The 15,495-nt window shown below is 32.7% G+C and overlaps 1 protein-coding gene across 1 annotated transcript; it reads left to right on the forward strand.

Moving 5' to 3' along the window:
- Window positions 1-7,988: 7,988 nt before the first annotated feature.
- LOC106615156 (uncharacterized) lies at window positions 7,989-15,043 on the forward strand. Its single transcript, XM_014231244.3, has 4 exons — window positions 7,989-8,505; window positions 11,911-12,053; window positions 12,994-13,132; window positions 14,192-15,043. The coding sequence occupies exons 1-4, from the start codon at window positions 8,264-8,266 to the stop codon at window positions 14,466-14,468; spliced, it is 801 nt and encodes a 266-aa protein (XP_014086719.2). The 5' UTR covers window positions 7,989-8,263; the 3' UTR covers window positions 14,469-15,043.
- Window positions 15,044-15,495: the final 452 nt, after the last annotated feature.

A 15,495-nucleotide genomic window follows, 5' to 3' on the forward strand; every position in this document is an offset into this window, starting at 1 on the left:
TATTTTGTAGTTTCTGATATATACGAAATTTCGTTAATGCACGGTGAAAATAATGAACAAGATACATGATATAGTTGCTACTAGTATTATTTTTAAGTTAACAGTTCCAGTAACATTGCCTGCCCACATTATTCTTATATCGTAATTTTTTACGATATTATGATAAAAGTAAAGCTTTTCATATTTCATATTGTGTTAAACTTCGAAAAATAACACGTAACATGCTTATCCTAACAAAGTCAGGGTCATATTTGTTGCAGACATGTCTGTCTTAAAAATTTTATCGTGTGTAAACGCACACATATATTGTATGTACATATGTACATCATGTTCAAAGGAGTAGATCTTGCAACGAGCAGACTCGGAAGATTTCCGATGAGCGATTTCTTGGTAATTTAACGAAATTCCTCTGCTTCTTATTGACATTTTGTATTGGATGAGGTGCTACTAATTGGTAATCTTGTTAGTTTTGGCCAACATTGAAGGCTTGATTGTGGTTTTCCGCTCACGATTACAATTCACGATCCACCGAGCGGCACATACATTTAATAATGCATATAAATTTTTGCTTTCACACAAGCCCTCAAACGATCAATAAAAGTAGGCACAGTTTCTATTGGTATTGATGACGCTGCTCGAACCAAAGATTTTTTGAAACTCTCAAAATTTCTGTAGTGTATTCGGTAGGCCATGTTTTCCAACTCTGACAACCAATCATCTGCAGACATTAAATCAGGAATATTGCTTTTAAGTCACTATTGTGTGGTTCTTGCCTTGTGTTCTGGAGCAAAAAATTACTGGATGGTCCAAAGCTTCATCACGCCTTCTAAAACATCCTGCTGGTACACTTTTGCCCCAGTTTGAACCGCTTTTTCACAGAAGTAGAGGTCTGTTAACAGGAGTCTACCCATAAACCTTTACATCAGATGTATGGTGACCACGTTGAACTCTTGTTTGCGTCTTTGGAAGTTTTTGCGAAGATTATTTTTGTTTTGCTTATTAACAGTGCAATATTTTTTCATCTGTAAAAAGAATGCTTTAATGGCCGATCATCTCGAATAAGTCTTGACATTGATCTGAACAACATTACTTTTTGTCATCAACTGTAGATGTTTGGGAAAAACAATCTATGCGGTAAACAAACATTTTCGACATATTAAGATTTTTGTGAAGCTGTTTAATTTAACTTGAGCTTTTTTCACACTTACCATATGTAATGCAATTACTGCAACTCGATTTTCTTTAGCTCCCCATTCCATTGTTAATAATCGAAAAAAAAACACTGAGCTGATTATTATATATGAGTAAATACTGCATATAAATTATACAAGGTATAATTCAAAAGTTCCAGGACTTTTTAAACAGCGCGGGTTCTAGTGGCGCCATCTGTCTGAAATTGTTATCCCTCAATTGGGTATTCTTCAGTGTTGTATAAAATTTATATAACAGGTGACTTGTATTACAGCTGAGATATTGCGCTACATGTGACATTACATTTGTAGTGTCGGTCGGAAAATGAGCATCGAACAAAGAGCCAACATTAAGTTTTGTTTTAAACTTTTGTTTAAACTTTTACCAAAACTCATCAAATGATGAAACAAGTAGCCGTATTCACGAGTGGTTTAAACGTTTTTAAGAGGGACGGGAGGACTTGGAAGACGACGAACGTTCGGGCCGGCCAAAAGATGTTGTGAACGAAAAAAACACGGAAATTGTGCGTGAATTCATTAAAAAAAGAGCCGAAATCATCGCTTAAATATATGGAATCGGAATTATCAATATCCGCAGCGTCGATTTATCGTATTTTGATAGAAAATTTGGGCCTCAGAAAGGTTTGTGCTCGATTTGTCCCGCACACTTTGAAACAACACGAAAAAGGTCTCAGAATTCAACATTAAAGAGACATCATTTTTTGATCAAAAATCGCATTCATGTCATCAACCATTCACCCTATTCGCCCGATATGGCACCCTGCAATTTGTATTTGTTTATAAAACTACATTTGGCCATGAAAGGAAACCGCCATGCTGGCGTTGATGCCATCCAAAAGGCGACGACCGCCATCCTCAACGCTATACCGACAAATGACCTAAAAAAGTCATTCGATAACCTTCTTGAACGTGCAAAACGTTGTATTCAGGCGGAAAGAGACTATTTTGAAGGCTACCAATAAATTTTTCAAAAAAAAAAAAAATAATATTCGTTTTTTAATAAAAGTCCTGAAATTTTTGAATTGCACCTTGTATTAATATTCTTTACAGGAGCATTTTTTATAGCATAGAAATGCATAAAAAGATCTTTATTCTGGTTTCGATCGGTCCGTTTGGATAACAGCTATATGTCATAGCGGTCCGGTCTGGACAATATGGATATCAGATATTATAGCAATGTCTTGGATAATAATCTTTGCCAAATTTCTTGAAGATTCCTCGTCGAATTAAAATTGTTCCATTTCCGACCATTCAGTTTGTATGGGTGCTATAAGCTATAGTTGTTCGTTATCGCCGGTTCCGACTTCTTGGTGAGAAAAGAACATGTGCAAAATTTCAAATCGATATCACATAAACCGAGGAACTAATTCGCATATATACAGACAGACAGACGGACATGGCTACATCGACTCAGCTTGTCACACTTATCATTTATGTATACATTATAGGTCTCCTGTTACAAACGTCTTGGCAAACTTAATAAACCATGTTTAGGGTTAGTTTCTTTCTTTTCACACATGTGCTCAAATTTAACATAACATCGTAGTTACTTCAGTTATCTTAGTAGAAATTCGCATTCATCTCTGATTGCCCATAATTTGTTGCCATTATCCCACTTACCAACGTGCGTGCTGTTTTTATTTGTACCCTTTCAGCACTTCTTTGAAGAAGGCTTTAATAAGGATGCACAAAGGATATTCGAAAACACCGAACTTAAATTTCAACATTCAAATGTTTACAGGGCAACTGTCTTGGGTTCACGAGTGCACATATGTATATATTAAATTGTGTGTTATTGTGTCCTTTTTGTTGGAGCTTGTTAGCATTGCTTTACTATTACATTACTATTTTCATACTTTCATAAATAACATAAAATTATATAAGAATGCATTGTAAAGGATTGCAAAAAAAAAACATTTTGCCATTGACAACAATCTAACGGGTTTTACGGTAGTCAAATTTGTGAAAGGTTAAGTGAGCAATTAGGTTTCGTATGCTCTCGTTTCCAAGAAAAATTTAATTAGCACAAATATTACACTCAACTAAAAATATTTGAGAATGCTTGCTTCATTATGGGGTCATAACTTTGGCACAGGTTTTCAAACTAAAAAAGAAATACAAGAAATTATAAATATTTTTTTATGCTGTGCCAATTAATGAGTATGTCAAGGCCTACCAGGGATCTTATGGAACTTTGACATGCTAACCCATAATTTACAAATTTCAAAAAAAACTTGTAACCGAAGCAAGTTTCCAAACGGACCGACAAGAATGCTCATCTAAAGAATTCTGATTTTACTATATAGTTCCACTGATGACAGTGAAACTCACTAAAAATTGTTGGTAATAAATAAATATATTGCAACATTCCGATGCAGGGTTTGACGCTTAGCATGAAACCCAACTTACTAAAACGCTAATGCTTTAAAAACTATCATTACAGCCATTATCGATCCGGAATTTTTCTGCCTGCTACCTTTGCAACCCTTTAGTAAAAAATATTATATTTGAAAATAGTGTGCGCATAAATCATTAAAATATTAAAACACTTGCTTTTCTTTCAATATTTAGAATAGATTAATTTTGAGGTATGCACCGCGACCAATGGTCTATTGTGCCCTTTGAACACTTAATTATGTCAATCTATGTTATTTATACCAGTTCTTGTTCGATTCGCCATGCTGCGATTATAATCTGGACAACTTAACTTTATTCGTATTTTTCCAAGTCCTGTTGGTATTTGAAATCAAGTAAATCGTTAACTGTAAAACTCCTGTTTCAAGTTATTGATCACATATCTCTACAAATCTCCTCACACTTCCAAGTTTGGCAACCTTTCTTTGTGACGTAGTACACTGCATTCCATCTACTGACTAACAAGAATTCAACTGCTCTGGTTTTTATTATCGCATTTTCATTGTATTATAATTTAATTTCCTTTTGAGAATGTTTATGGCAACGTAAAAGTCCTCGTAATTGTCATTGAACGAATGAGGCACACCAGTCTTTTACCATTGCTTACGTAAAAGTGGTTGCCCATGTTAGCAATTGGTGTGTATCTAACTGTACATATGTGCATGAATGAGTTTATACTTACATACTTATGTATCTATTAGAATGCTTCTATTGTGTGTTGGACTGAAGGAAAAAGGTTAAGTTGCTATGTAAGTATCTATATGCCAAGGCTTTGGGTATTTTTTTTTATATATTTATGCCCATGTATGTATGTATGTAAGTATGTGGGAATGTGCATTTCATTTGCCCAGGTAAAATACAAATACAGCATTAAAACCATGACACCATACGAGTAAATATAAATATAGGATATTTGTATACTTTTCATTTGTATCATTTTACAAATTATTTTAAACAAGATAGTAATTTAAAGTAAATTTAAAATTTTCTACACTTTAAAGGATTCAAATTTCTTACTGCAGTGAGCTATCTCTATGCACGAAAACCTGTGAGTATATGTGCATGGATATTTATAATTTCATTCAAAAGCTTCAGTTGGTATGTCTATACTATTATTGTCATTCGTGTTAGTGTATTGTATGTGTAGTGGTTGAACAATATAACCCCAAAAATCTTTTACTTCTCTTTCACGTTAACAATAAAGCCATAACTTTAAATTCATTTATTATGAATTAAATAAGGAATTACAAGGGTATATAGTATGGTATAGTACATAATAAAGGCATTTGATTATTCATTCAAGCTTTTACTTGAAAATTCGAAATTAAAAATTCAATAATAACTCTAATAGTTATAACTACTTCCTATTCATCTTTCGGAGGCAATAATTTTGCAAATTATAGCTTAATTTCAAAAATATCATCAATTAACATTTTCACTTTTTTAAATCCATCGTGATCACCTCTAATGCATATATGCATATACATGTATGTAAGTGTATTCCATCAGGTCAACGCCAATAAACACATATCGAAAGTGAAGAGATGAAAGCTGGAGCAGCTTATTTGGGAGTCTCTTATGCAACCGCCTTATAGTCCAAAATTGATTACTACATGTTTCCGTTTTTGCCTCAAGCGAATATTGAAAAAATACCCTCTCCCAGTTTGCAAATAGGGACGTGGGTGTCTATGAGAGTAGCATTATGAAATCGCAACAAGTTAACGAAAAAAACATTATAAGTATGATAAATAAAGCCTTCAATTGAATGTAAAATTAATAGATTTATTTTTAATCGACCTTATTCAATTTGTTTTGGCTTCTTTTTCCACGCAATGTCCACTTGGGATTGAAAGTTCATTTCAAAGTTCATGCCCATTTTAAACTTTAAAACCGTTGATGCCCAATTGTCTGGCAACCCGACAGTTTTCGTACTCTTCTCCATTGTAATAGGAAATCCTTCGTAGGCAGCGCTATGATGGGCTGCTTTAGCCGAGCTAAAGAGATTGAAAAGGGTTGCACAAATACGCTTGTTCTATTAATTGCGTCAACAAAGAGCACACAGAAGTCAAACCAATATTAGAAAAGCAAAAATAATCTAAAACGAGTAATATTGGAAGGGAAATTTAAATTTTATATTTGTTTTTTATCCAAAATGTTTTTCTTAAAGAGTTTTAATCATTTATTAGTTCATAAATTTTTAATTAAGTTCCTAAAATCAAATATTTAATGAGGGATATCTCAACAAAGTAGTCGTATATACCTATGAAGTATACATGGTATATACTGTAACATATATGTATATGTATGGTCATTTGTAGTCAATTCAAATCTGCAGTCCGCTGTAATTTTCTCTCTTAATTTTTTTCCTTTTTGAGGCGATAGGTCACCATGACAGTTCAGTACGCATATTTACTCTTTGTTTTCCATTGACAATGCGTCATCCTGCCTTCTCGGCGCTGCTGCTGTTGCTTTTAATTATTTTACTTAACAGAAAACCACATCCTCTGCCAAAGAAACAAGAAGATAGAATGGCGCGCACGGTGGAAAAATGAAATAAGGTATTTTTAAAGCCTTTTAATAGAAGCATTATCAATTAAAAAATAAAATTAATTAAAAATAATGAAAAATTAAAAATAATGAAAAGTAAAATAATACAATAGAAAATAAAATGAAATTAAAAAAAGTAAATAAAATAAAATAAAATAAACTAAAATAAATTAAATTAAATTACATTAAATTATATTAAACAAAAAAAAAAGATAAAACAAAATAAAATAAAATAAAAATAAAAAAAAATTAAATTTAAAAAAAGTAATAAAATATATTAAATTAACTTGAAAAAAATTAAATTAAATATAGCTAAAATAAATAAAATAAAATAAGATTAAAAAAAGTTAAATCAAATTAAAATAATATATATAAAAAAATTAAATAAAAAATTCGAATTTTCAATTTTCATTTATAATCAAATTCGGGTGTAGATCACTGTGCGAAGCTTAGAAATTCTGTTGAGGATAATTACTTAAAAATGATGGCATAATTACAGACGTATTAAACAAAGAACTGCAAGTGATTACCTTTCGGAGAATTCGCCGATTTTGAGAATGAAGTGCTTAATTACAGAGAGCTTAAGAATTATGGCTTTTTGCCGCGCACTTTCACATCAAATCAAAGGTAAGCGAACTTGAGGGCAGGTGGCTGGTCTTTTTTTCACAATGTTATGGTGATTTGTTATTAATTCAGAACAAGTGAACAATTCGATAATTACTCACATTGTTATTTGGTTTAAATGAATTTGAATTATGTTTAAAATATATTACCAAATTGTACAAATATTTTGGCTTCAGCGCCATCTATCGAGTATTATTTAACCAAATTTATTAATTTTTCAATATTAATACTATCTTGTTATATATAGAAACAAAAAATATTTCTTAAACCTGAGGTGAGAAAGTGGGTTGATTTTGGTTGCTTTCAAATGTTGATAAATAAATAACTTCTATATATAAAATGAAGGGTTTTGATATCTCACACTACTGCTGAATAGTGTTGTAAATGGAACCTTTTTTATACAAAATATATTTACGAGGGGGTATCACTCTGGACACTTTTTTACATTTCCATTTTTAATTTTTATAAAAAGTAAGAGACCTTGGAATCTAAAGATTTCCAATAGTTCGCTGAAAGAGTATGGAATAAATACAATATTTGTGTTTATGGATAACGAATCATATCATTTCTTCATACAAAATCCAAACTTCAAATTCTTTGAGTTTCATCGTATACCCGATATGTCCTTTTAAATCTGTGTAGGATTGCGGTCAATTCAACTGCTAGCTGATATAATTTTACCGACGACGTGGAAAATAGTTTGAAATAATGCAAACAATAGTGAAAAGAAACTTTCTATTACTATGGGATATATACTTTGTTCTCTGCTTTTACTGCAAAAGTCTTGTAATTGTTCTTAAAAATAACTTTCTTCTTTAAAGCGTTACGCAAAATAATATAATTGACCTTGTTGTGGGAAGCATAGTGAATTCAACAATTCGTACTTTCACTGCGAATCTCTTACAACGAGTTTTTATCCACTGCCGCTTTGCGTTCGCTTGCGATAGCAAATCACGCGCCAAACAACACAATAACCGTATCTCCATATTGTTAAAGATAACAGGTGGTACATAATGAGGATAATAAAGGCACGTGCATGTGGTGGTACTGCGTCGGCGCGTAAGCTCAACCGGCATTTGGAGCTTTTTCGTCGAAAAACAACTGCTGATGATATCGTAACTGTAAACACGCTGTTAACACGATGCCATATAAAAGGCCGAGCAGTTTTGATAAAGCAACAGTAACGGTTCGAATTCGTGACTGCGACTATACAAAAGTGGTGAAAGCTCACAGTGTAAAGAAAGCGTTAAGCGCCAAATAAACATATGTAAAAGAGTGAAAAAAATACACTTGAAAATTTAAGAACCGAAATTCAATAAAATTAAAAATCTACAAACATATCTGCACATATAGTTATAAATCATCTTAGTAAACAACAATTAAATAAATATATATTAACGGTATTTTAAGTCCGTTGACTTGAGGGGCTCGCTGATTACAAAATCTTGGCGCGTCGCGAGTACAAAATGTTCGCATTATTGCTACTGTTGATTCCCCTGGTTTCATCGGTGAATTCGCAGAATGACACCGAATCGCGTCTGGCGGCTTCCCTCAAGAGCAGCGACACCGCAACCGGCGACGAGAGTAAATGCGGCGACACTCAACGCATGGTCGATGAGTGCTTTAAGGATCTGCCGCCACATTTAATGGAATTTCTGCAGACTACAAAGATTGCTAACAACGAACGCGAAATCGCATCCAAGTGCACGTAAGTGAACCAGTGGGAGTTCTTAGCAATATTCTTACCAAAGTTATTTACACACAATTGCCTTTGTACTGATGTTTGTGAGGTTAAGTGTCGTCGGTGTTTGTTTATTTTTGGTTTGTGCGCCACTTTTGAACGCTTTTGCGGTTTTCACACCAAATCAATTATTCTGAAATTTTCTGCCAACGCAGTCTGGCCGGTGGGTAATGACATTTTGCGGCCTTTGATGGCGGCGTTCGAAAGTGATTGGAAACATGTCCTTAATGCGTAAAGTGAAATGTGGTATAAGTGGGTATGAGATTATATAATTGAAAATTAAAGCTTAATATTTTGGCAACAGTTAGTGTTTACTTTGCAGTTACCATAGATGGGAAGGATAGCGTTTGAGTGCAATTACTGCAAAATTATATTAGCCTTTATAGGTTCGTGGCATAAAAGTTGGATAAGTTGGGAGAGCTTTGGAATTTTTTAATAAAAAATGTTTAATTTAATTTTTATTCAAAGATATTGGGATTAAAAATTTATAATTAAACTTTTATCTTTTAATTTGAATATGTAAGCTTGCTTTAGAGTATTGAAAAGGATGGGTCTTTGCGTGCTCTAGCTTAAAATAGTAGAACACGAAGCACGCATATATGAACATTTTTTTGTTTTAATTATTAACTACATATAAATATATTATTCTATATGCTTTGGATTAAGTTTTGTTTTTTTTTTAATTTTGGTTATGGCATTGATTTTTTATTATTTTTTAATCCTGTACTTAGGATTAAGTTTTTTTTAATATTTTTTTTATTATTATATAATAAAAAAATCTTAATTTAATTTTTGTTAGTTCAATTATATTTTCAATGCCTTATTTGCTAACCATGTCAAATTTGGTGAAGATATCTCCCCAATTGAAAAAGTTCGATCGTTCAGTTTGTATGGCAGCTATACGCAATAGTAATCCGATCTGAATAATTTTTTCAAAGAGTAAACCATTGCTTCAGAAAATAATCCATTTTAAATTTCGTCAAGATATTTTGCCAAATGAAAAGGTTTTCTATACAAGCACTTGATTCCGATCGTTCAATCTGTATGACAGCTATATGCTATAGTGCTCCGATATACAGGCGATTTCGAAAAATGAGCTGCTTCTTTGGGAGAAAAGAACGCGTGCAAAATTTCAGATCGATATCTTAAAAACTATGGTACTAGTTGGCTTATACCATATACCCAGACAGACAGACGGATATGGCTAACTCGACTGAGCTCGTCTTGCTGATAATCCTTCTGGATGTTACAAACTTCTTGCTAAACTTAATATACCCTGTTCAGGGTATAAAAATGCTTTCAAACCATTTATTGGGTATTTGAAAATAGTGTTTTTAAAAGAAAGAATACGTTTTTAATTTTCGAACTTCATTTGCCTCTGATAATACGCAATGCCGTTATTGCGTCTTCTATAAGTTCTAACATAAGCCTGTAATGTAGTAAAGAGTAATTAGAGTAGCGAAAGAACGCAAACCAAAAGTAGAGAAGAACTCGACTAAGCAACCGTTAAGTTATGTTTACATCGATCCCTGTCTCTTCTTGATATACAAATACCCACACAATAAGTGTGTGTATGTGTAAGAGTAAAATTGTTGTACTCATTTATTAGTAATTACATATTCTGTAAAGAACATTTGTTTTAGGCAATAATTTAAGTGAAAACTAACTCTAACGTTTATTTTTAATCAAATTTTCATTTAAAATTCTCCAAATAACGTTTTTACTCGTATTTAACCGCTCATACAAGATTCTAGTAGTAAATTATGCATCGATACCAATAATTTCACGAACCGGTGCGAGAAAATTTTCCTTTTTCACTAAATAACACTAATCGACGTGAAAGTTCTTAAATTTTCCTCAAAAGTTGTTTTTTTTCACTCTTTTGATGTTTTCTTCGCTTGTTGACGTGGCCGCACCTTAAGGATGCACATCGTCATCAACATCTTCTCGACCTTCTGTAAAACGCTTGTGCCACTTATAAACACTTTTTTGAGACAAAGTGGACTCACTGTATGCCACAGTCAACATTTCAAGTATATTGGAGCACTTTATTTCATTTTTAATGCAATATTTAATAAATATACTTTGATCCATTTCTTTGAAAAGTCAAAAATCGAAAAGCACACAAAAACGTGACTAATCTTTTTTGTTGTCAAGAACAAGCTACTTATCGAAATTGACTTCTAATGCAAGCACATAATAGACATATGTGTCTGATTATAACAAAAATAAAATATCGATAAACGAATGTACACAACCCGCGAAAAATCAAAAGTTACCTTTTCCTTAAAACACACCTCGTATTTGCATTTTTGTTTACTAGTGTCCATTATTTTTGTCATCGTAAGAGGTCATCATATTAAAGTAGTTTATGTGCGTGTGTGTGTATGAATGTATGTACAAGGAACTTCGGTTCGCTTTGTTTTATTTTTGTACTACCATAAAACACATAAAGTTTTCAGAAAATATTTTGCTGACTTTGTACTCACAATTACTCAGTCTTATATAAATTGCTTCAAATAAATCATTTTTACTCAAATTGTGTTTATATTTAATAATTTCAATTTTATTAGTATTTTTTTAAAATTTTTTGATAATACTATTATTCCATATCGTTCTGGCAATTTCGTTTTAAATTATTTATTAGGCTTATAGCTTCGGTAGAACATAACAAAATTAGGCAATTATTACGAATTTTATATTTTGGAACTTACACATATTTCATTATATTTTGTGTGCTACATTCTTTTTTTGTTTTAAAATTGAGAAATAAGTTTACACATTATTCACAAAAATTGTTTATTTTGAGTACAAAACTTTAGTGTTCAAATTAATTGGATCATGAAAAATTCCCAAAATGTCGGTATTAATTTGTGTGCATATTTGTAGTTATTACAATTAATTTTTGTATTTTTGTTGCACGCATGCACGTGTGTTCACACACACACACGCATTTGCAGAATTTTAGGGTTTTGTAGGCACGTTGCAAGTTAAACAACACTTGAAAGCGAAACTTTTCTTTTAATAAAATATATGATAAATATGTTTATTAGTTAAAGCTGAGTAAACCAAAAAGTAATTGGCAAATTTAAAAATAAATTGTAATTTGTGTGGTTTACGGTACTATTTGCTGGATAACTTTTTTCAAGGAACTCATTTCAATATTTTTATATATGTGGCTAAAAGATTTAGAACAAGCTGAAAGGCGACATGAAGTTAAGAAATCTATTGTTATTCAGGGCGATATGAAAGCTTTATAGAAAAAATATATATACACATGAGTTCATAACATCGCATTAGACAGATAATGTTATTCTATGCTGTGGTGTATAGAATTTAGCAGTAACGATATTTTTTTTTGATTATTTGCAGTGTTTTCAATAAAGGCATGCGCTGCTTTGACGACTATACGACTCGTTGTCTCACCAACAAAACACTCAATCTCTTCAAAAATAATGTGGAAGGAGCACGAAGATTTTTCAACCGCTTCTGCAGTGACCGAGAATTTCAAAAGGGTGAGTTTACATGTTTTTAAAACTATATTCACATTCCTTAAAAAGGACAGCTATAACAATATAAATATGTTTTGGCTTGATAATTCGCTTTACCATGGAATATCTGTTACAGTCTAACTAGCTTAAAGTAAACCTAACTTAAAAATTATTGTAGTAATATTTAGAATTTGGTAGAGAATGAATTGATTAACACAATTTTCAGCTAATTATAGTTTTTACTCACTCTGCCCAAAATTTATTTATTAAATGTGCTTTATTTTCCATTGGTTTATTATTCTCTTTGAACTCTCTGTTAAAAAAACTTAAAATCGATTACCGTAATCAAACACCTTAAAAATATAAAAGAGTGCAAATAAAGTTGCCGTAATGTCATGAAAATAGTTTGCCTTTCAACTTTGATAAACTGCGAAATTCCATGACACAAAGTGCAAACAAGTTACTCATACGCACATGTGCTGAAAGTTACTTATACGCCATGTGCTCACGCTTGATATATCGTAATATGTTTACAGTTCAAAAGTGAAAGTGACACTTTTTACTTTATAACGCAAAACTTTCTTCAAAGTTAAAAATACGCATAAACAGTTTATAGCGGTTCTAAATGTTGGTTTAAGCATGTTAGAGTAGTCATGTGGTGTTTGAGTGCTACAGTGCTTCATGTAGTATAAATATGTTTAAAAATTAAACACCAAAATATCGGAGTTAAAATGTGTGTTTCAAGCATCACACCAAAAGTGCCGTGGCTCAACGCTGACACAACAACAAATTCTTGCAGCCCTTTTCCAAACATGACACCCACCCTAATGTGTTAACATGCATGTGGCCTGAACGCATGCCGTGCGGCATTTCTCTGAACTTTTGTTGCTTATGTTTATTTAGTTAATTTTGTTCTGAGTTGAAACATTCAAGTACATTAATGGGATTCCATACACATTTGCAGATTATTTACAGCACAAGGACTGCTTCGGCTATATTCAGGACGACTGGATGCGTTGTACACGCAATTTTCAGGAAATACTCACCGAGGAGCTGCATGGCGAACAAACGAATGTTACCAATAAATTTATGGAATTTTGCTGGTAGGTAACAATGTATTGTAGCTACTTTTATGTGGTATTTAACTTTAAGGGGCACACCTAGTGTGACAGCACATTCACAAGGCGATGCTTGTGAATTAAAAAAACAATAATGTACTCGTATATATTGTTTTAATGCAAGCAATATCTGGCAGCGCAATAAATATATATAAATGTTTCACTACTGCAGTGATTGCGGCTTTCTCCGTAGAAAAATCTCCGTGGAAATATCTTAAAAAAATATCTACTAGAAGATATTATAGTACAATGTGCTACGATAGAAAAAAATCAAAAATTGACACAATGGTGGCAACTTAAAAAAACAAGGTTGGATTTTACCAAAATTTAGGTAATTTTTAGCCTACCAAAATTCGATGTTTGTTTAGATCAAAAAATTAGTCGGTCATTGTAGAGGGAACTATATCTAGAACATGCAAAAAAGATTGATAGTGATCGAATTATTTGTCTCCGAGTAATCACTCAAGCAAATTTAAAAAATATAGTTTGGGAGGAAAAACGCGTTTACAAATAAACTGATATAGCTGATTATATTACTGCCGTTTCCTTAAGGGGCTGTAACTCAAAACTTGTTGATATATCGATTTAAAATTTTAATACGTTACTTTAAAAGCTATGACCTATCGAAATATGAAAAAAATTGCACGGAATTTGACATTAAATGCGGCTTTAATATATGTAGTGTAGCAGAATTGTTGGGGTTAGCTGGGGTTAGAAGTCATACTGGTCTTTATTGCAGTATTAATTAATACCAATAGGAATTTTCAAGGTTTTCAGTTTCTTCGCAACTTTGTTAGTAGTTTATAGTCTTTGCTGTCACAGTATGGACTATACAACACAGTATTAAATCATGAATACAATTTTTAGGCACACATATATAGCTTCTAGATAAATCGAAAAATGTTTACTTTATTAGTAGTCTTAATTGGAAATCACGAGACCATTATTGTCGCAGCAAACAACGTCTGCTTGCTTAATTGAGAGTTGTTATTTGAAGCGAAAGTCCAAAACCTTTAATCCTCCTGTAACCTTTATCTCTTGCAGTGCACGATACGCTTACGAAAATTGCATCTACAATAGCGCACGCTACAAATGCTACAAGAATTCGGCTAAATTTGCACGTGACACAGCCAAAATGCTCTCGGACGAGAAACACTTCACCAACTGTCGCCAATACGAGAATGTGCTCTGCAGTGTGGGCCACCCGAGATCTCTCTACGGTGGCGGCACCAACACTCTGTTCGGCTGGACCCAGCTGCTGCTGGTCTGGCTACCTGCTGTGCTGCTGACAAGAGCAAGCGTCGGTCGGCGACGAGCGTAAATAAATCAACGGCAAGCAGCTTTTTAGCCCGCAATACATATATGCGTATACATGTGTGTGTAGTCATGTATGTAGTTGTGTAGTTGAGTATGTTGCAAGAATGTGTCTTTTGTGTAGACCAATAATTGGTCACAGCTCGTGTGCATTTACCACGACCTCGCTGCAGGGGGCGCTTGTTGACTATCACTGCGTATACACGCATGTCTGTATGTGTTTACGGTTATGGTTGTCTATAAGCTGGCAAAGGTATTTTTAATAGGTCAGCGCAACTACATGGAATCAAAGAGCTTATATGTATGTACTCCGTAATTGTCAATTTATTTAGCGTGCAAAGTGAAACTGTTGTGTGAGGACCCACTCAAGTAGCTGTTATTTAGATGTGTCATTGTGTGTGTAGGCTAAACTATTGTCCATGTTGATGTTCTAAGAATGTAAAGCGCAACGATATCTCTCCAAATAACACATAATGATAACTATTAAACAAGTTTTGAAAGCGCGATTAGCCAAGACCTCTGTTAAATAAATATATTTCTATGAATAATTGTAATTTTGATGTGAAATAGAATATAAAATAAAAGAAAATCTAAAAATAAAATAAAACATGTTTCAAATTGTGGGTTTGCTGTAATATTTCGTGAGTATATATGTTTGGATTAGGGTACTTAAAGTGTATGTAATATATACAACAAATATTATATAATATTGTAAGCTAATGCCTGTAAGTATGGAGTCCTCGCAGAAGAGGCATTCAAACTGGACTTTAATTGCTGATGTTTAAGATAATTCTGATAATGGAAATGTAGAAGTCACCAAGTACGTGAATTAAAGCTCCGGTTATCGCATTATGTAAAACTCTTTATTCACGAAGCACTCCCACTTGAATATAGATGGCAATCAATGGGAGTCAGTAACTCAAATCTCTGTTCATATAAGGGACTATATCCAATTGCAAGTAAAAAATGCGATGGTTGTGAATTTTTTTTAAGAGGCAGTTCATTTATTCTATATATGCATATAAAAATTACGT

The sequence above is a fragment of the Bactrocera oleae genome, chromosome 2 (assembly GCF_042242935.1).
Source record: "Bactrocera oleae isolate idBacOlea1 chromosome 2, idBacOlea1, whole genome shotgun sequence".
Taxonomy (NCBI): domain Eukaryota; kingdom Metazoa; phylum Arthropoda; class Insecta; order Diptera; family Tephritidae; genus Bactrocera; species Bactrocera oleae.

What these genes read in the sequence shown, in the direction of transcription:
- LOC106615156 (XM_014231244.3), top strand. Translation starts at nt 8,264, where the DNA reads ATGTTCGCATTATTGCTACTGTTGATTCCCCTGGTTTCATCGGTGAAT. An exon ending in GAAATCGCATCCAAGTGCAC is followed by an intron (nt 8,506 to 11,910) that starts GTAAGTGAACCA and finishes GATTATTTGCAG; the next exon opens with TGTTTTCAATAAAGGCATGC. An exon ending in AAATTTATGGAATTTTGCTG is followed by an intron (nt 13,133 to 14,191) that starts GTAGGTAACAAT and finishes TATCTCTTGCAG; the next exon opens with TGCACGATACGCTTACGAAA.